Source organism: Rhincodon typus, chromosome 23 (assembly GCF_021869965.1).
Source record: "Rhincodon typus isolate 14 chromosome 23, sRhiTyp1.1, whole genome shotgun sequence".
NCBI lineage: Eukaryota > Metazoa > Chordata > Chondrichthyes > Orectolobiformes > Rhincodontidae > Rhincodon > Rhincodon typus.
In genome coordinates this window covers 45370653-45393145 of record NC_063354.1, presented here as the reverse complement: position 1 = coordinate 45393145, position 22493 = coordinate 45370653, and the positions used below count along the sequence as shown (strand labels likewise).

The following is a 22493-nucleotide window of genomic DNA, read 5'->3' as shown; positions in this document are numbered from 1 at the left end:
ACAAGGGGAAAAATCCACTCAAAGCTGTTCTGTAGCTAATCCCTCCCTTTTCTTGTTCCAGTGGTATGACCCTGAGAGCTCTGTCCTTGCCAAAGAGTGCTTTGCAGGTAAGTCATCTAGCTGTTTGGCATTCTTTCGAAGCAGGATTTTCTGGGGTTAGGGGAGGGATGATTAATGGATGGAGTGAGAGGTTTATGGGAGGAAGTAAGGGTTTGAGGAATGGGTGATGAGAGGAGTTTATGGTCAAGGTGATCATGAGTTGATGGTAAAGCATGTCTTGAAAGAACAGTCAACATTCTTATTTTCCTTCAAAGACAACGAGAGTCCAAGGAACCCCTTTAAGGAGGGGTTAATTTAAATAATTAAGATTATTCAAAAGCTGCCCTCCAGAATATTGTTTGATGGTTTGTGAGAAACATGGATGATATGAGCTGCATGTCAAGTCTGTGCCATCACTGGTGGAGTAATTTATGAACATCCCTGTATGTAATGATTGTACAAGCTTATCCTACAAATTATACATTCCTTACTCAAGAATGTAAGGATTTCCATTGTACACTTCCTACCAAGAAGTCACTCAAGGTGTAAGTTTAGCTAATATTAAATGTCTCCTGTTCTGGGTCAAAGGCATATCAGCGCTAGGTCTGATCCAGTACAACTCAATTTTCATCTTTCTTCCTGTTTCTTTTCATACAGAACCATTCCTTTCACTGCTGCTGGTCTTGTCACAGATGAACTTCACTCTTGACTTGCAGGTTAGTGTCTGTTTTCCTCCTCTACTTGAGTTCACTGCTCAAAGGCAAATCTGACCCACAGTACCATGACCTCCATCACAGATAGGACAAGGAGGTGGGTCTGCTTGACAGAAGACAGAACTAAAGTGGTTGTTTAATTGCTCTGTCATTTCCTTTCTCTACATTTATCAATTTTCCCATTTCAGACTGTAAGGGACCTATATTTGTCTGCAGTCTCTTTTCACGTACTTACCAAAGATGTTGCAGTTTGCTTTTATGTTTCTTACAAGTTTACTCCCATATTCTATTTTTCCCCTTTCAGTCAATCTCCTGCCCTTCCATTGCTGAATACTAAACTGCTACCAGTCCTCAATCTTGCTACTTTTTCTAGCAACTTCCCTTTGGATCTAATACCATCCTTATTTTATTATTTGTCACAACTGGACACTTTTCCTGTTATGTTCTTTTACCCCCAAAAAAATGTAACTGTTGTATTAGTTCCTTAAATATAGTTATTATCATGTCTTTTAATGATATTAGTAAGTCTATTGCAGCCAACTCACTCACCATCATACCTTGGAGATAGTAAAAACTGCCGACGCTGGAGTCAGAGACAACCCAGTGTCTAGCTGGAGGAACACAGCAGGTCAGGCACCATCAGAGGAGAAGGAAAGTTGATCTTTCCTAAGAAGGGTCCTGACCTGAAACGTCAACATTCCTGCTCCTCTGATGCTGCCTGACCTGCTGTGTTCCTCCAGCTCCACACTGTGTTATCACCATTGTACCTTCATTGTTTCAGATTGGTCTCCTTCACTTTCTATTCCATTGAAGAATTCTGTTATGTTATGATCACTTTTTCCTAAATGACCCCTTGCAACAAAATTATTAATTAACCTCTTTGTTAAAAATCTTATATACACTCCAGGAATTGATTCACCACAGTATTATTGCTTGCCCAGTCTATATGTAGACTAAACTCACCCATGATTACTGTAGCACCCTTGTTGCATTCACTTCTAATTTCCTGTTTAATCCACCTCTCACCTCTCTAGCCCTGTCTAGAGGCCTATGCAGGGCAGTCCTGAGTTATAAGTGGGTTCCATTTCTGAGTATGTACATAAGTCAATTTATATAAAATTTTGAACACAACACAGTACAATATAAAATAGTCATTTGTAAATACAAGCAACTGTTCGCATGTGGGATCCTTAAAATTGTTATTAATGTGGGATCTTCTTTGTAAGTACAAGTGTTTGTAAATTGGGGATGGTATGTAGTCAACCCCCTCTAATGTTTCTGGTCCTTGTTGCTTCTTGGCTCCACCCAAACTGGTTCCATCATCAATATCCTTTCTCACTACTGCATTGATTTAATCTTTCACTAAAAGTGTTACCAAACCACCACTACCTTTTTGCTTCTTCTGAATTTACCCAGAGGATACAGAAAACATCCCAGCTATAACTCTATGATTCTAAATCAGGATGTGGAATGAAAAGAGGAACTTGATGAAGTTACAATCATCAGGGAAATGGTACGAAGGAAACTTATGGTCCAGGACCCAGATACTGGTAGACTTAGAGTCTCAGAGATCTACAGCACAGAAAAAGGCCCTTTGGCCCTTCGCATTCCTGAAGGTCAAAAACAACCACCTAAGAATTCTAATCCCATTTTCCAGCACTTGGCCCATGGCCTTGGCATTGCCTCTACCACCCCTACAGGCAGTGAGTTCTAGATTGGCAGCACCCTCTGGATGAAAACATTTTCTCTCATTTCTCCTCTAAACATTCTTCTTTACCTTAAATCTATGCTACTGATCCCCCCCATCAAGGGGAAATATTTCTTCCTGCCTTCCTTATCTAAGCCCCTCATAATTTTATACATATGAATCATGGCCACTCTCAATCTCCTCTGCTGTAAGGAAAACAACCTCCGTGTATTCAAACTGTTTTCATAACAGAAATTCTCCTGCCCAGGCAACATCCTGGTAAATCTCCTCTGTGCTATCACATCCTTTCTATAATTTGGATTCCAGAACTGCACAGAGTACTCTAGCTGTGGCCTAACTAATGTTTTATACAGTTCCACAAAAACAGCTCTGCTCTTAAACCATATGCCTTGGCTAATAAAGGCAAGCGTACCATATACCTTCTTAACCACTTTATTGTCATGTTCTGACATTTTAAAGGAACCGTGTACATGCATACCAAAGGTCCCTTTGATCCTTGGTGCTGCCCAGGGTCCTACGGTTCATCATTTATTCCCTTGACTTGTTTGTCCTTCCCAAGAACATCACCTCACATTTGTCCTTGGGTCTTAAAAGAGGTTGCCCATGATGTAGTAGATGAGTTGGTATTAATTTCCCAAAATGCATTAAATTCTGGAAGGTACCATCAGATTAGAAATATAATCCATCTATTCAAGAAGGGAGAGAGGTAGAAAACAAGAAACTATAGGCCAGTTAGCTTGACGTCTGTCATGGGGAAGGTTGTGGAATTGATCAATTGGTCACAATTGGAATTGGTCACAGCTGAGAACTTCAAAAAATTTAAGTTAATCAGGAAGCGTCAGCATGGTTTTGTCAAAGAAAAATCGTGTTTAGCCAAAACAGAGAACTACTGCATAAATCTGATATGCAGAGAAATCTGCGTGTTCACTTGCATGAATCACAAAATGTTAGTGTGCAAATGACTCTAGGTGCAGCGAGTAATTAAGAAGGCTACTGGATTGCTATCCTTTATTCTGAAAGGAATTGAATATAAAAGGGAAAACATCAGAGGGCAGTGGTTGGATTGTCTCTTATTGGAGATGGTCATTGCCTGGCATTTCTGTGGCACAAATGTTACTTGCCATTTGTCATCCCAGACCTGGATATTGTCCAGATCTTGTTGCATTTGATCATGGACTCTTTTAGTATCTGAGGAGTCACGAATGATGCTGAACATTGTGCAATCATTGGCAAACATCCCCATTTCTGATGGAGGGGAGGTCATTGATGAAGCAGCTGAAGATGGTTGGGCCTAGGACACTACCCTGAGGAACTCCTGCGGAAATGTACTGGAGCAGAGATGACTGATTTCCAACAACCACAGCCATCTTCCAACCAGCACAGAGTTTGGCCTCTTATACCCATTTATTCCAGTTTTGTTAGGGCTCCTTGATGCCATACTTGGTCAACTGCAGCCTTGATGTCACCTCACCTCTGGAATTCATCTCTTATGTCTATGTTTGAACCAAGGTTGTAATGACGTCAGTAGCTGAGTGGCCCTGGTGGAACCCAACCTGGGCATCACTGAGCAGGTTATTGCTGAGCAGTTGCTGCTTGATAGCACTGTTGATGACACATTCCATCACTTTACTAATAATCAAGAGTAGACTGATGGGGTGTTAATTGACTGGGTTAGATTTGTCCTGCATTTTGAACACAGGACATATCTGACCAATTTTCCATATTGTCGGATAGATGCCAGTGTGGTAGCTGGACTGGAAAGGCTTGGCTAGGGCAACGGCAAGTTCTGGAGCACAAGTCTTCAGGACTATTGCCAGAATGTTATCATAGCCCATAGCCCTTGCAGTATCCAGTGTCTCCAACCATTTCTTCACATCTCATGGAGTAAATTGAATCGGCTGAAAACTTGTGACTACATCTGTGATGCTGGTGGCCATTGGAGAAGGCTGAGATGGATCATCCACTCAGCACTAATGACTGAAGATTGCTGCGAATGCTTCAGCCTTATCTCTTGCATTGATACGCTGGGCTGTTCCATCATGGAAGATGGGGATATTTGTGGAGCCTTCTCCTCTGGTGAGTTGTTTAATTGTGTACAACCATTCACGACTAGACGTGGCAGGACTGCGGAGCTTAGATCTGATCTCTTCGTTGTGGGATCGCTTACCTCTGTCTATCACTTACTGCTTATTCTGTTTGGCATGTAAGCAGTCCTGCTTAGTGGCTTCACCAGGTTGACACCTCATTTTTAGGTATACCTGGTACTGCTCCTGGCATGTCCTCCTGCGCTCTCCGTTGAACCAGGGTTGATCCCCTGGCTTGATGGTAATGATTGAGTGGGGGATGAGGTTACAGATTGTGCTGGAGTATAATTCTGCTGTTGTTGATGGCCCAGAGTGCCTCATAGATGAGTCTTGACTTGTTAGATTTGTTTGAAGTCTGTCCCATTTAGCACATTGATAGTGTCAAACAACATGATGGACGGTATTCGCAATGTGAAGGTGGGACTTTGTCTCCAGGCAGAATATGAGGTGGTCAATCTTACCGATACTATCATGGACAGATGCATCTGCAGCAGGCAGTTTGGTAAGGTTGAAGCAAAGTATGTTTCTCCCTCTTGTTGGTTCCCTTACCACCTTTAGGACCCAACCAGCTTGATCAGTAATGCTGCTGCTGAGGACGTTGAAATTCCCCATCCAGAGTATATTTTGCACTCTTGCCACCCTCAGTGCTTTCTCCAAGTATTGTTCAACATTGAAGAGCACCTATTCATCAGCCGAAGGAGGACAGTACATGGTAATCAGCAGGAAGTTTTCTTGCCCATGTTTAACCTGAAGCTATGAGACCTCTTGAGGTCCAGTCAAAGCTGAGGTCTCCCAGGGCAACTCTATCCTGACTGTATATCACTGTGTTGTCGCCTCTGCTGGATCTGTCCTGCCACCTCTGCTGGGTCTGTTCTGCTGGTGGGGCAGTACATATGCAGGGATGTTGATAGTGGTGTTGGGACATTGTCAGCTATGATTCCATGAGTGTGACTGTTAGTCTGTTGCCCAATTTTGGGACAGCTATCCCAATTTTGGCATTAGACCCCAGATGTTAGTAAGGAGGACTTTGCAAGGTCGATAGGGTTATTTCTACCGTTGTCTTTTCCAGTGCCTAGATTGATGCCAGATGGTCTGTTTGGTTTCATTTCTTTGTTGAGACTTCATAGCGATTAATACAACTGAGTGGCTCGCTAGGCCATTTCAAAGGGCAGTTGAGAGTTAACCAGATTGCTGTTGGTCTGAAGTCAAATGTAGGCCAGACCAGGTGAGGATGGCAGATTTTCTTCCCTGAAGTACATTAGTGAACCAGATGGGTTTTTCCTAACAATTGATAATGGTTTCATGATCATCAATAGATTCTTAATCCAGATTTGTTTTATTGAATTCAAATTCCAGCATCTGCCTTGGCAGGATTCGAACTCGGATCTTTAGCTAATTAATAGACCAGCAATAATACCACAAGGTCATCGCCTCTTTGAATATTTTGAAGATGGAAGTAGATAGATACTTTTAAGGCAAGGAAATCAAAGTTTATTGGGGGTAGATAGAAATGTGGAATTAGGAACAGAAACAGATCAGCCATGATCTTATTGAATGGCGGAGCAGGCTTGAGGGATCAGATAGGTCCTAATTCATACACTTGAGGGTGTTTAAAAGTTTTGAATGGATTTCATGAAGGAGATTTTTCAGTGTTAGGTGTATCTGAGGGAGAACTCTCTTAGATTTTTAGAAGTTGATTTTTAAAAAATCTTTGTGTGTTTGCTGAGATGTTCCCATAATGGATACTGGGTGAGTGACTGTGGAGGTTCCCTGTGGAATATGGAGGATATGCATTTATGCGCCAGCAAAGAAATTGTATGGGGAGCATGCTGGGGACTGAAGGCATGAAAGCCTAGCAGTCTTTTTGTGCAAATAGGCTGAAGCCACTTAGAGCAAAAATCTTGCATGCAGAGTTCAGTTCAGGATATTTTCCAACAGAAGCTTCCTGCGTTGATGGTGAAAATGTGCTCCTTCATAATCAGCATTAAACAATCCTGGGTCTGATATGACTCAGGATAGATTTAAGTCAAAACTGAAAGAACTGCTGTGAATCAGGAACAAGAACAGAAGTTGCTGGAGAAGCTCAGCAGGTCTGGCAGCATCCAGTTCTGAGGAAGGGTCACTGAACCCGAAACATTAACTCTAATTTTTTCTTCACAGATGCTGCCAGACCTGCTGAGCTTTTCTAGATGTAAGTCAATTTGTTCTACCTCATTACTATATGTCAGTCTCCAAATTGCCCACTGCTGTCTCCAACTCCACAATGGTGTTCTTTTCTGAGTGAGCTCTCAGGCTTGGTGTTACTTGTTGCCAACTAAGCCTGACAAACTTGTTTTAATTTAAGGGCCTAGCGCATGTTTGCTTCAGTGTATATAGATGTATTCATCACGCTATTATATTTCTGTTTGGGTTCTTTTGCAGAACAGTAGTTTCTTGGATGAGAGCTGGCTGCTTCCGGTAAGTATTTTTTGTCTTTGAAATGTAATTGGAGGGTGTGGCAGTAATTTGATACTTTCATGGCAGAAGGAGATTATTTACATAGAATATACATAGAATGTGCAGAACAGAAACAGGCCATTCAGCCTAACAGGCTTAAAATAGCATTTATGCTGTGTACATGCTTCTTCCTAACTTAATTAACAAACCCATTTTATTTCTTTTTCTCATGTGTTTATCTAGCTTGACTGTAAATTAAGCTGTGCTTTTCACCTTAAACTTATACTCTACAAATGTTTTTTCTCCTAAATTCGCCACTAGTGACTATCTTGTATTTATGTCCTCTGGTTTAACTGCAGTGGAAACATGTATTTTATATTTACCCTATCAAACCTCTTCATAAATTTAAAAATTTCTATCAAGTCACTCTTCTGGGGCAAAGACTTCAGTCTTCTTACTCTCCTGCTCGTGATAAAATCTGAGCTCTGGTATCATCATTGTAAATCTTTTTTTTTAAAACAATGGTTACCAGAACTGTTTATTGCACCGATGTAGTAGTTTTGCAGTTCTGAATCATCCCTTCTTTCCTGAAGTTGCTGCCTCCTGCTGGGTTTTCAAGAACACAATCACTAGTGCAGCCCAAGTTGCTACTGTACATCTGGAGACTGAGACAGTGAAAGCAGCAGTCTGCTTAACCATGGAGGTTAACCAATCCAAGCCTGATCTGTCTAAAAGCAATATTCAAACACATGCAGTTTCTAGCAGCAACTGATAGAATTGATATCCCTGGCTGATTGACCTGGAATCCAAGGCCAGTTGTGACATCACTACAAAGATCAACTAATTGTACAGAGCGGGACTTGAACCTGATACTTTAATGTTACAGATGTGTAGTGACTATTACTTTACAGACAGAACAAGCTCAATTGTTCAGTTGTACATTAACTCAATTGCTAGGAGGTTGAGTTTAATCCATGATTCTCTGGGCTGATCATTTTTGTAGGCTCCGTGCATATGCACTGAATAAGAACTTTGACTTATAAAGGTCTGTAACACCTATGTTGCATTACAGATTTGACATTGAATCCATGAGGGCAGATGATTGGTCAATAATGTTGTCTTTAAGAAATATCTTTAAAAAAGATGAGACAAGTTTAGGGCCTATATCAAAATAAAGAACTGCAGATGCTGGAGATCTTGATTCAAAAGATAAAAATACAGCAACTGGTAGTGGCACACCAGTAGATGAGCAAGCGTCTAGAATTGGAGGAGTGCAAATATCTGTGAGGGTTGTAGAGCTGGAGATGTTGACTGATATGGTGGGTGACAAAGCCATTGGAATAAAAGGAAAGATAATTTTAAAATCGAGGCATCTTTCAAACAGGAGTTGATGTAGATTGCCAAAATCAGGATGATAGGTGAATGAAATTTGATGTGAGTTAAGAAATTGGCAGTAGAATTTTGGATGACCTCATGTTATTCCTGGGAAATGTAGGAAGCATGCTTCAGATTTATCAAGTCTAAAGGTAAGACAATCAAGAATAAGGTTTTTAGCAAAAAAAACAGAGAATGTTGGAGAAACTGAGCAGCTCTAGCAGCATCTGTGGAGAGAGAAACTGAGTTAACACTTTGAAGTTGGTATAACTTCTTCAGAACTTTGCACAGGCTTTCAGCAGCAGATGAACTGAGACTGAGGCAGAGTCTGACTATGTTAGGGAGGTGTAAAAAATAAGTTAAAAACAGCTTTGCCATGGGAAAATTAATTCCACCTCCTACAGCTCAGGTGGGTAATTGGAATAAAATTTTAATTTAAAATCTAACATCTAAAAAGTTTTCATTCTTCTGTATCTGCTGTGCATTTCTCCTTCAATTCTCAGTTTTGTGTATGTTTAATTATACTTTGCTTTAGTGTTACTGACTAGACAGTATATAAGGCAATTTGATAAAGGAATTCAAAAACAGATGAGCTGAGAGGAAGTTTGTTGGACGTACTCCTTCATTTTTTATTACTTCAAATGTTTATTTTGTTGTCTTTTCTATAACTTTGTTCAGTTTTGTATGGTTTGATTGGACTATATACTTTTTATATTAGTTGTGCCCTGAAAGGGAAATTCTTCTCTGACAGCCCTGGGATAACTCCATGTCTTTCTTATTAGTTCATTAAAATGGTTCTGATCTTTCTGATCAGTTTCTTCTTCACACTGTGGTAGCTCGTCCTGACCTATAGCTGGGCATAGTGAGGATCCTATTCCCATGGTGAGACAGCTAATAATTGCTTCTTTTAAACCAGGTCTGTGAGACATATGACACAGTCCCCTGCCGGGAGCTGGGAATGGTGCTCAGGTAAGATCCAGCTGCCTCATGTTAGAAACAACTGCTGCCGATGTACAGTACTTGGCTTGGATATTTTCTAAGGAGCTATCTGAAGTGTGAACACATGCAGCATTCTCAACAAGATCAATTGTCGAAAGGTGCAAATGGTTATGATGTAATTACCTTGCAGAAACATGGCTGCATGATGACCACGACTGGGAACTCAAATTGCAAGGATATTCAATATTTGAGAAGACAGACAAGAAGTAAAACAAGTAAGACGAGATAGGATTACATTAGTAAAGGTGGTTCTCAGATCAGAAGAACACTGTGTCAAATCTTTTTGGTTGGAAACAGGAAAGAGCAAGGGGCAGCAGACATTGGCTGGAATTATTCATAGCCCAAATACTAGTGGTACCGTGGGACATGGAGATCAGAGAATCAAGAGATAAGAGAATATGGGCAACACAGTAATCATGGGTGACATTACCTACGTACAGACTGGTAAACCAACTGAGCACTAAAGCTATGGAGGATGGGTTTCTGGAATGTCTCGGGAATGGTTTTCTCGGGCAGTGTGGTGAAGAACCAATTGGAGGACAGGCAGTTTTAGATCTAATAATATGAAATAAAAAAGGCTATTTAATAATCTTCATTGTAAAAGAACTTTTAGAGATGAGTAACCGCAATATGATAAAAGTTTTACGTTATGTTTGAAAGTAAGGCAATTCAATCTGAAGTAAATGTGTTAAATTTGAATAAAGGAAATTATGAAAACATGACGTGGAAGTTGGCTGAGGTGGTTTAGCAAAATACATTAAAAGTTATGGCTGTACATAGGCAACGGACAGCCTTTAAAGAACACGGTGGCTCAGTGGTTAGAACTGATGCCTCACAGCACCAGGGACCCAGGTTTGATTCCACCCTTGAGCAACTGTCTGTGTGGGTGGTCTGGTTTCCTCCCACAATCCAAAGATGTGCAGGTTCAGTGGATTGGCCATGCTAAATTGCCCATAGAGTCCAGGGATGTGCAGGCTCGGTGGATTCGCCATGGGAAATGCAAGGTTACAGAGACAGGGTAGGGGATGAGTCTGGATGGGATGTTCTTTGGAGGGTCAGTGTGGACTTAATGGGCCGAACGGCCTGCTTCCATAACTGTAGAGATTCTGTGATGAACTGTTACATGGCTCGTATCAAATATACATTCTTTCAAGGTGCAAAACTCGCAAAAGGTCAGTCAACCATGTATGATAGAGGAAGTTAAGCATTGTATAAGATTAAAAGAAAAGGCTTAAAAAGTAGTCAGAAATAAGAATCTGAGGATGGGAAGATTTTAGAATACAGCAAAGAAGGACCAAGAAATTGAAAATGGCGAGGAAGAACAGAATACAAATGCAATCTAGAGAAAACAAAACAGAAAATTATTTTGTAAAAGCTTCTACAGATACTTAAAAAGGAAACATTTGGTTTGGATGTATGTGGGTCCATTAAGCAGAATGTGGGGAATAAATAGTGAGAAATAGAGAAATGACAAAAACTAAGTGATTACTTTGCATCTATTTTCAATAGGAAGATACAAGAAATCTCTCAGATTAAGAAATCCACATAATTAAGGAGTAGCTATTTATCAGACCCCATATTTACCTCACACACCCTTAACTGCAGATCCCCCAATCCCCTTGCGCCCCTCAGACTTTGATTTGATATACCTTCCCCCACCCTGGGACCAATCACCTGCTCCCACATCCCACCATACTAGACTGGACCTCTGCCAGGCCCAACCTGACACCATCAAACCCCACTCAACCAGCCCCTTTCCACACCTCCTGACCCGGTGGATGCAACCCGACCCCACCCAATCCCTGCTGCTAGACCCGACCCAACTCCCCGCCATACCAGAACCTCTGACATCCTGTCTCCCCAGACCCGAATTCTCCGACCCATCCCCAGCCTACTCTTAACACTGCATCATTTACCTCACACCCTGGCACCTTATCCCTTTCCCACTTATCGTTCAATCTATCTGCCACCCCTACTTACCTGGTACTATACCTCCTACTGCTCTGGCATCTTACCCTCCTGCACTACTGCCTCCCTAGCTGACCCCTACTAACCTGGCACCCTACTCCCAATTCATAAGAGTTTTCTACAGTTGTGAAAAAGACCCTTTGGTCCATCGGTGCAAGTAGTCAATCACATCAGTATTCACCTGGCATCCTTCCCAGCTGACATCCTACCCATTTGGCACCCTACTTATCTGGCAGTCTATCCCCTCTATCCATCTGGCAACGTACCCCCACCCCCCACACCCCCACCTCCCCAGTACCCTAACACCACATTTACCTTATGTACTAATGGTTTAATAGCAGTTGTCAACATGGCTGTCAGGATTTTTAAATTTTAGAATCTAGCAGCTGACTGCTGTGAAAATGAATCAATGTTTGCCTTCGCCTGATACTTCTGCACTACAAACGAACTGTCAGAATGGTAGTACGGCTCTGCATTTAGTATTCCTAATATATAGTTGGAGGAAATGTCTGTTCGTCAAAGCAATAAACTCTATAGTGATCTGGATATTTTGAAAGGAATCTGTAATGGGACATTAGGCTGTAAAATTAGACTTTCTGACAGTTGGCCTTTTCTTTCAGATACACTGATAGGCGTATTTTTGTATCGGAGGTGATTGCAGGAAGTCAAGCTGAAGCAGATGAATGTGTCCATGTTGGGGACATTATTGATGGAATCAATGGGATTTCATTGCGAAATGCTCAAAGAGGAGAGGTAAAGCACCAATGTACTCACTGGCAACAAATAGTTAGATCTTGTACTCAACACAGCCTTTACTTATGTATGATAGGGCCATTGAACTTAACAGGAGTAGGCCATTCGGCCTTTCCAACCTGCTGTGCCATCCAGTAGGGTCATCGTTGGTCTGATTGTGACCTCAATCCCACTGTCCTCATGATCTTTGACTTTCTTATGTATTTTTATTTAACCCTCCGTTGAATAAATATAAGACCTCAGCCTCCACTACTTTCGAGAGAAGAGCAATCCACACACTAACAACCTTCTGACAGAAGAAATTGCTCCTCATCTCCATTTTAAAAGGGAGACCTTTTGTTCTTAAACTATGCCCCTAATTCCAGTCTTCCCTGCAAGAGGAAACTGCTTCCCAGATCCATGGCTAATCCATCCAACCAGCAATATTGCTGGACACTATGGGCAATTTAGCATGGCCAGTGCACTTAACCTGAGGAAACCTGACTACCCAGAGAAAACCTATGTAGACTCTGGGAGAATGTGCAAACTCCACACAGACGGTTGCCTGAGGCTGGAATCAAACCCAGGTACCTGGCGCTGTGAGGCAGCAGTACTAACCACTGAGCCACTGCGCCGCCCTATGGGACCAACCTGTTTAACATTTCTTCATAAGATAATCCTCTCACCCTTGGAATAAAGTCATGTGAATCTTTTCTGAACAGCTTTGAGTGCATCTATATCCTTTTCTCAAAACAGGAGACCAAAAATGTATATAATACTCCAGATGTGGCCTCACCAGAGTTTCAGTAAAACTTCTCTATTTTGATATTCCATTCCCTTTGTAATTATGCCAACAAACTATTTGTCTTCCTCATAATGTGCTGTACCTGCATGTACCTTTTTGCTGATTCATGTACCAACACACTCTGATCCTTTGCACCTCATTTATGTAATCTCTCTCCTTTTAAATTAAATGCTGCTTTTCTACTCCTGCTGCCAAAGTGAACAAGTTCACATTTTCCCATATCACACTCAATCTATCGATATCTCTTTGCAAAGTTTCTAGCTCCTCTTGACAATTTACTTTCTGACCTGTCGTCATCAGTAAGTTGACCTATTGTACATATAGCCTGTCCATTCATGTCATTGATATAGTTTGTAAATAGTTAAGGTTTCAACAGTGATCTGTATGGCACTTCACTAGTTACAGCTTGCTTCTTACTCAAAAAAGACCCAAAATAGAAATTATTGGAGAAACTCAACAGGTCTGGCAGCATCTGTGGAAAGAAAAGAGTTAACGTTTCAAATCTGTGACCATTCTTCAGTTTAGTAGATTGTTCAATGAAAACATGAAACGTGAGTGAAAATTATCCTCATTTTCTCGCCACATCTTTTGCACCTCCTTTTTGTGTTTGGCTCCAGGCACAAACAGTTTTGCAGAAACTTCGAGGAAAACCTTTAAGTTTTCAGATGATTCGCTGGAAGTGGCACGATGGTACAGTGTATGGACCCATGCTGCCTCATCTGCAACTGATGCAAAAAGAGATCCCTAACTTCCATCTCCGATGCGATAACAAATCAAATGAAGAGATGAAAGAAGATGGTTTGGGGGAAGACAGGTGAGAAACTTGGCAAGTTACAGACTCACACCCCAGCCTATGCCCTTCTTACCGGCCATGATGTGCATCCCTGGTTGCAAGCTGTGTTGTATCTGGGTGTGCACCCAGCCTGATTAATTACCCTCTAATCTGGTTTGATCAACTGAATTAATATGTATTATTAAGGTATAATTGATATCCTCTTATCACCCTCATCCTGATGGCCACATTTGTGTGCAGCTGCATCAAGTTCTGTGTGTGAACCCTCAGTACCAGTACTGGTATTATAAAGGATGGGTTTGGTTATATTGCCATGGAATACTTCAAGTAGTTGGACTGTACCATATTATCTATCCTTTGGGGAAAGGCCTGTACAGAAAAACATTTTTGACCACAAGTCCTTCAGGCAGTGGTCTGCATGCAATTTTCTCGAGGCTCTGTGGGAAGAGAAGATGGTGGATCCTGTCAGGTGGTTCACTGAGCAAAATATCAAAATCATTTGGCAGAATCCCTCATGACCAGCACTTTAAAACAAGCTCCAAGGAGTAGCTGGGCTGATGGCGAGAAGGGCACTCCCCGTCAAATCATTTATGCTCACCTGGACTGTCTGTGTCACCACATGCTGCCCTCAATTCAGCTGCGGTGATGAAGAGACCATCGCATACCTCCTTCTGGAATGTGCCTTTTATAGAGAAGGTCTGAGGTAGAGGCAATGGGAGGGGATCATTCTGAGCAATTCTGTGACTGTGCGCTCTACAGGCTGTTCCCAGGGACGCACAGCAAGGCAAACATCAACTGTGCCTGGAGGACCATCACCTCAGTGAAAAGACACTCTTTGGTGAAAGATGTTGTCTATGACAGACTGTTGTAGACTGGCACACTCCAACGTTCAAAGCAATTGGCTGAGGGATGCGCCGAAATTTGGGGCAAACACCACAAAAGTGCATTGGACAAAGGTCACTGTCTAAGACCTTGTGGGTCATGGTACACCAGCGAGCTGGTACCTAATAGACCCCTTAGGCTACATGTTTGTCATTGAATGTATATTGTAAATGTCACATTTATTACACTTGAATTGAGGCACATGTGTAACATGCTCAATAGAGAAAAGTTTTCTTTTATTACATTTTACATAATGTCCAAGTTGAAATGTAATTTTAAATATTTTACAACTAAGTATCCTCTTGCAAAGAAAAACTGATCCCCTCGTCCCATCCAGTACCTCTTCCTATTCTAGAATCGTCCTGGAGAGCAAGGAAAAGGCCAGCTCCTTCACTTAGCAGCAGATTGCTGTCCCCATCTTCACCAACTGTGAGCAGCTTACGTTTTTCCCCTTGATATTGAAATCTTCCATTCACTCCCTGACTATCCAAACTAGCCCACCAACCCCTGTACGGGGTCCCTGTAAATAATTTGGATAAGCACTGGCCTGAAGTTAATTACAAAACAAATCTGTTTAATTAGAAAGAAGCACAGCCCTGTGTTTGCTAGTTTGAATGTGTTTGTTAGTTTTAGTTGCTGAATGATGAGAGAGTGATCAGCAATTACCTGATACAGAAACAAAACTTTAAACATTAACATGAGTAAACACAGTTAAATGATGAAGGGTCCCAACTCGAAATGTTGACTTTCCTGCTCCTTGGCTGCTGTCTGACCTGCTGTGCTCATCCAGCTCCACATTTTATCGACAGTTAAATGCTGTTAGGTTTGATGATACAACGCTAAGGATCTCTCTTCTCCAACAGGCTGCTGTATTCACTCCGATTCTTGGGCAAGGTGAACATTGGAATGGTAAACACAGTTTTCCAGACTCCACCCTGGTAACGTTGTGATCATGATGCTGAACAAAGGAGAGTGAATGCATATTCAAACTTTCTTTGATCCACAAGTTTAGAAAAACACAGAGTTTATGAAAATAGATTACTGGTGAAGGGTAAAAAAAAAATTGGAAAGTCAGTTCAAAGATCTTTGGTTCCCAATTCTGATATTGAGATGATCCAACTTTAGCTAGCCAGGTCCTTGGTGTTCAGTTAACTTTCTGTAGAAGCTTCTGGTTTATTAAAGTGACTGATTCATTTGGAAACTGTCTCTGATTTATCAATTCAAAACTCAGCTCATGGCAATTGCTGCAGGAAAGGTAACTTTTCAAGTTTTCTGCAGAGAACAGGCAACTTTTGCTGGGGATGACAATAGCACACATTTTGGTGTCTTTCTCTCTCTCTGTGTGACTGTGTCTCTGTAACATGTTTCCAGTTCCAATCTGCTCAGTTAGCTGAGAACTAATTAGCTTCACTTGTGAACAATTCCTACGCTCCTGACCATTTGCATATTGCAGGAACCATAGTCTTGAAAAACAAGTTCACAATAGGTTCACAGTTGAATTCCTTGCTGTGAAGTTATACAGACATTCTGGTAAATCCCAGTTTTTTACAGAACATTCTTTTTCTCCTTGCAGTCCACAGTTTTCAAAGATACCAAAATAAAAAGACTCATTTCTTACACTGATTGAGGTACAATATCACAGGCAGCAATTTAACACAAAGCATGAAGCAGTTTGGTCAAATCGGGCACACAGGAATTTAGACCTACATGGACTCAGTATTACTGTAAAGTATAATGTACTGTGAGGGCTAAGCATATGACTGTACACTAAGTATTATTTAGATTATCTTTGTAGCCCACTTTAATGCATGTTAAGTGTTGCACAATAGTAGTGTAGTTGGCTCTCTGAAGTTTAACAAATTAAAACAAAACTTTAAACAAAGGACCTCGATGCTGGTCATCTGAAACAAACAAAGACAGAAATTGCTGGAGAGACTCAGCTCTGAAGAAGAGTCACTGAATTCAAAACATTAACTTTATTTTCTCTCCACAGATGCTGTCAGACCTGCTGAATTTTTCCAGCAATTTCTGTTTGTCTCTGAATTTTAACAATATTAGTCTAACTACAGTTTAACAGTTCTCTGTTTTAAAAAAAATGCCAATGCTGTATGGATTGGGGTACGATGACTCTAAATGTTTTTTTTTTGTCTGTATAGAAGAGACTGGGGGTGAGGGACAGAGTGCAGAAATAACTGACTAATTTGATCTTACAGTATGGTGGAAAGGAGGTGTTGGATGTGGGCATTGAGAAAGTCCTGCAGCAAAATCTGCCCCCACAGGTGAGATTACACAGGGATTCATGCTTCTATCATTACAAGGTGTGGGATTGGTATCATTCCCATATTCTGCCAGATGCAACAGTAATAACATCATTTGTATACTATATTAGCGGAGTGGAAGGACAAGGGTAGCAAGTGCATGGAAACATTTTCACTACCTAATTTACAACCAATGCACACGATCCTGGCCTGGAGATGTATCACCACTCCTTCCATGTTGCTGCATTAAAATCCTGGAGCTCCCTGCCGAGCCCTGTGAATGTACCTACATTGTGTGGTTTGCAGTGGTTCCAGAATAATCACCAGCACTTTCTTGAGGGTGGCCAAGAATGCTGATACCCACTTTATGTGCAAGGTGCAATTCTTTAAATGGCCAAGGTGCTTCACAGCAAGGGGGATAAAATGTAAGTTATCAGTGGACTGTGAGCAGCTTTAGAGGAGGTAACTGAGGGTGGGAGCAAAGTGAATTTGGAGGAGGTTTTTGAAAGCCAGGAAAGATGTCAGCAGAGAGCTGAAATGGTTCTGCTGCTGATTAGAAGATTGGATGGTCAGAATTGTGCAACTGTTTGTTGAGTGATAGCTGTGGAATTAGGTAGAGTAGTTCATGTAGAGAGTTTTAAGTAAGTACAGACACGAGGAGAAGTCTATGGAGAACAACAGAAAGATGGGACAGCTGGATTTTTGGACAGGTGGGAATTTGTGTTGTGAAGCTTGGTAGGTTCTCTGCAGAGGCACAACATTAATGTTACACAAGTGTCAGACAGTGACCATCTTGAACAAGGGAAAAAGTAAGTATAGGCTGCTGCCCTCGCTGCTGCCACCACCACCAAGTTTCTCACTATCACGTTGCTGGGTATCACCAAGTAAAACATTACCATAACTAAAAGTGAAGGGCAGAGGCATCGATGCAGCAATGTGGAATGTTGCTCAGGGATATTCAGAATGTGGTACAAATCCAGTCGAACCAATTGTACCCTGTTATTCTAATCTCAATTGTCAGTAATGGAAGAGATTGGCACTTGCTTAGCCATAAGCAACTCGCTGACATTCAGCTTGGGTTCAGCCAGGGCCATGCAGCTCCAGGTATCATTACAGCCTTAGTTCAAACATGGAAAAAAGAGCTGAATTCTAGAGCTTGGTTGAGAATGATTGCCCTTGACATCAGGTTGCATTTGACCATGCATTTAGGAGCCGTTGCAAAACTGGAGTGAATGGGAATCAGGGAAAGCTCTCCATTGGTTGGAGTCATTTCTGGTGCATAAGAAAATGGTTGTGTAATTTGAAGGGCAATTAGCTCAGCTCCAGGACATCTCTGCAGGAGTTTCTCAGGGTAGTGTCCTAGGCCCAACCATTTTCAGCTGCTTCATCAATGACCTTCCCTCCATCACAAGGTCAGAGTGGGGATTTTTGTTGATGTTCAGCACAAGAGAGAACCTAATCATATGTGGGTGTACCTACACCAAGTGGACTGCAGTAGTTCAAGAAGGCAGCTCTCCACCACCTTCTCAAGGACAACTCGGGAGAAATATTGGCCTAGTCAGCAATGTTCACATTTCGTGATCAAATTTAAAAAAAAAAAAATCCCCTTGACATTCAGATTCATTGAATCCCCCACAATCAACCTCCTGGGAATTACAGAAACTGACAAAACTCCCCTTCAAGCTACAAACCATCCTGACCTGGTACTAAATTATCATATTTAACTCTGTTGCTGGGTCAAAATCCTGGAAGCCCCTCCCTAACTGATCTGTTGGTGTCCTGACTCATGAACTGCAGTAATTTGAAAAGGTAGCGCGTCACCACCAACTCCTTGACAATTAGCAATAGGCACAAAGTTTGGGTTTAGCCAGCAATACTTACATCTGGTGAATGAAAATTTTTAGAAGACCCGTTCCATTTTCAATTATAAATCATTGGAATACAATCAGCTCCAAATCAGACACCGCATTCATCTGGATGTATGTCAATGTCCTTTCATCACTGCTAGACCAATATCGTGGAATCCTTTCCCTAAAGCCACAGTGGGAGCACACCCAGCACAAGATTGCAATGTTCCAAAAAAATGGCCTCCCATTGCTTTTTCAGGGCAACTGGTGATGGACAATAAAGGATGTCTTGACAAAGTTGGCCATTAATTTAAAAAATTACATAATTTAATGCACCAAGCGAATTCAATAAACTTCTCAAATCAGATGTGTTTAGTGTGTGTAAGATTGTTTAATTGATGGGGTCTGGTGTTGCAGTGGTCATGTCCTTTGTTCTGGGCCAGAAGGCACAGGTTCAAGTTCCACATCAGGTTATGATGGCCAGGGAATTGTGTCATAGCATGTCCAATAGGTTGATTAAAAAGTTTATGCATTACCATGGTAGGAACCTTGTGTGCAAACCAACTTCTTGGAGCCTGTCCAGCCAAACACAATGACTCAGTTGGAACCTGATTCCACATATCAAACATATTCTGACCCAGCCAAGTCTACCTTTCCCAAACCAACCTGACCTTATGGTCTGCAACTCCGCTCAACCCAACTCATTCAACTTGGTCCAACTCAATCCAACTGAACTCATTCCAACTCAAAACAGCCCAATCTAGCCTAAACTGTTCAGTAAAGACAACCCTCTTCTAACAGATTGAATGGACAGCATTCTCTTTGTTATGTAATCTAACAACAGCTTCAGAGGTCAAACTGGCAGGCTTTCAGCTGCCTTTAGATATCAAAAACGTAATGAGTTACACTTCTCTACACAGATAACTGCACTCTCAGCAATTTAAACCAATCTTACAGAAGACAGTGGAAGAATCCTTTGAACAAGGACCAGCATCTTTCATTTCTATTTAAAGAAATCTGGAAAATGTTAGAAATTTCTGAATGAATAGTATCTTCTGTAGCATGTTGTATTAATACTGAATAAGTTTAACTTTGTCCTCCCTGTTTGTCTTTGTTAGGAGGTGTTGTTCGATGTAAAAGAAACCGAAGTGATCTGCTTAAAGAACAACTCAACACAGGTAATTGCTGCTCTATCTTTGTCTACCTAGGTCAAAAATTGTGGTTGTTTAAGATAAAATATCAATTAGGTACACAGTAGAGTGAGGGATGTTATTGCACTGAGCATCACATACTCCTAGGATGGGTACAACAAACGTTAAATATAGAGTAAGTCCCTCTGCAATATCCCATTGAATATACAATACCCGTTAAAAACACATACACACACTTTGTCTCTTTCTGTTATTCTCACATACACACTCTTCTCATGCAATCTTTCTTTCACACACACACTGACACACTGTTCTCACACACTTTCTTTCTCTCAAACTCTCACTCTTGTCACACACACTCCCTCCTCTTGCACACTGTCACATTTGCACATACTGTCACACACTGTCTCTCTCACACACACTCTCTTGCAAACACATACCCTCTCTCATTTATGCACAAACGTTCATGCAGAATCTGTGGGTACTGATTAGGCCACTGCTGCCAAAAGCTGTATACCACCTATTCCAATTTCATGTCAAGTTGCACTTTAAACCAGCAGTACAAATGCAAGCAATATTTGACTACTGCTTTGTTTTATTCCAGTAAGACTATTACAGCAATTTCAGGAACCCTGATGATGTTATTGTTTCGTTTTCAGGTCCTCTTTCATCATCACTTCCCTGAGATCTCTTCAGTGGGACACCGGTTAAACAGGCGGACCCTCTTTGCTTACTGTGTGGCGTAAGTGGAACAAATTGCACAAATATATGGCTACAAGTAGATTTGATCCTTGGCCTGGGCATTGAGACTATTGCTCTGATGGCAGGCAGCTGCTTCCTAAATTATGAAGTGTGAGGTCTGCACCTCATCTGAAGAATCCAAATGGAGAGTTTGAGGGATGGAACCTGGGCACAAGCATTCATTCAGATCATTATGGTCTCCAGTTAGTGGATCATTACAATCTTCAATCAATACAGCATGGAGTTGGAGGAACACAGCAGGTCAGGCAGCATCAGAGGAGTAGGAGAGTCGACGTTTTGGGTCGGGACCCTTCATCAGGATCTCCAGTTAGCCACTGCTCTGTAAAGTAGCTGTCATGACTGTGTACAACACGGTTCACTTTGGAACAGGACGTATCAGGGAAAGCTCTTTAAAGACAAAGAGTGCCATTATCCGATGTTATTCCACTGTCCCTGCTCCTTCATTGAGTGCCTAGTACAGAATAAGCTTCTGCTGGTAGTTGTGGCTCAGTGGGTGTATCACTTTTACATGTGGATTGAAACCTCATGCCAAAGTCTTAAGCACATAATCCATGCTCAGACTCTGGTAGAAAATCTCAAATAATTTATATATAATTCAATTAGTTCAAGAAGTATTAGCAAAGTATTAAGTATTAGACCTCCTCCAGTGGTTTCCTGCGTCACAAACACCAGTCTTCAGCCAATTCGATTCATTTCACGTGGTATCAAGAAACGGTTGGAGGCACTGGATGCAGTAAAGGCTATGGGCCATGATAACGTTCTGGCAATAGTACTAAAGACTTGTGTTTCAGAACTTGCCACTCGCCCAGCCAAGCTGTTCCAGTCCAACTACCACACTGGCATCTATCCGACAATATGGAAAATTGCCCAGGTATGTCCTGTGTACAAAATGCAGGTCAAATCTAACCCAGCCATATAACACCCAATCAGTCTACTCTTGATTATCAGTAAAATGATGGAATGTGTTATCAACAGTGCTATCAAGCAGCACTTGACCTCATTGCAGCCTTGGTTCAAACATGGACAAAAGAGCTGAATTCCAGAGGTGAGGTGAGAGAGACAGTCCTTGGCATCAAGGCCATTTTTGACTAAGTCTACCAACAAGGAGATCCAGCAAGACTGAAGTGCATGGGAATGGGGTGGGGAGGGTGTGGAGAGAACAACTCTCTGCTAGTTGGAGTGATACCTGACACAGAAGAAGATGGTTGTGATTGTTGGTGGTTAGTCACCTCAGCTCCAGGACATCTTTGAAGGAGTTCCTCAGGGTAGTGTCCTAGGCCCAAACACCTTCACCTACTTCATCAATGACGTTCCATCATAAGATGAGAAGTGGGGATGTTTGCTGATGATTGCATAATATTCAGCACTATATGCAACTCCTCAGATACTGAAGCAGTCCATATCCAAATGCAGCAAGACTTGCACAATATCCAGGCTTTGATTGAAAAGTGCCAAGTAACATTCATGTCACATAAATGCCAGGTAATAACCATGTGCAACAAGAGACAATCTAGCCATCACCCCTTGACATTCAACACCATTACCATCACTGAATTCCCCCCACTGCCAATGTCCTGAGGGTTACCAGTATCCAGAAATTGAACTGGACTAGTCATATAAATACAGAGGCTATAACAGCAGGTCAGAGGCTAGGAATACTCCAGTGAGAAGTCACATGCTGACTCCTCAAAGCCTGTCCACCCTCTGCAAGGCACAAGTCAGGAGTGTGATGGAATATTCCCCACTTGTATGGATGACTGCAGCTTCAATAACACTCAAGAAGCTTGACACCATCCAGGACAAGTAGACCTAGGTCATAAGTTCTTAGCAAAAATTTATAGCTCGGGTTGTGGATGTGGTTGGTCGTTTGCTCACAGAGCCAATTGTTCTGTGGTCTGCAGACGTTTTGTTACCATTCTAGGCAACATCATCAGTGCGAATT

At 41.6% G+C, this 22493-nt stretch overlaps 1 protein-coding gene across 2 annotated transcripts in view; it reads left to right on the top strand.

The window, feature by feature from the left end:
- The window catches only part of si:ch211-250n8.1, a 72770-nt gene that overhangs the window by 38309 nt on the left and 11968 nt on the right, over nt 1-22493 (top strand). For both annotated transcript variants that reach the window (XM_048611046.1, XM_048611047.1), the window contains 10 exons: nt 62-107; nt 697-755; nt 6966-7001; nt 9271-9323; nt 11942-12074; nt 13476-13672; nt 15397-15442; nt 16747-16812; nt 19757-19816; nt 20449-20531. In XM_048611046.1, the coding sequence (XP_048467003.1) occupies nt 62-107; nt 697-755; nt 6966-7001; nt 9271-9323; nt 11942-12074; nt 13476-13672; nt 15397-15442; nt 16747-16812; nt 19757-19816; nt 20449-20531 (779 nt within the window). The remainder of the gene's footprint in view (nt 1-61; nt 108-696; nt 756-6965; nt 7002-9270; nt 9324-11941; nt 12075-13475; nt 13673-15396; nt 15443-16746; nt 16813-19756; nt 19817-20448; nt 20532-22493) is intronic.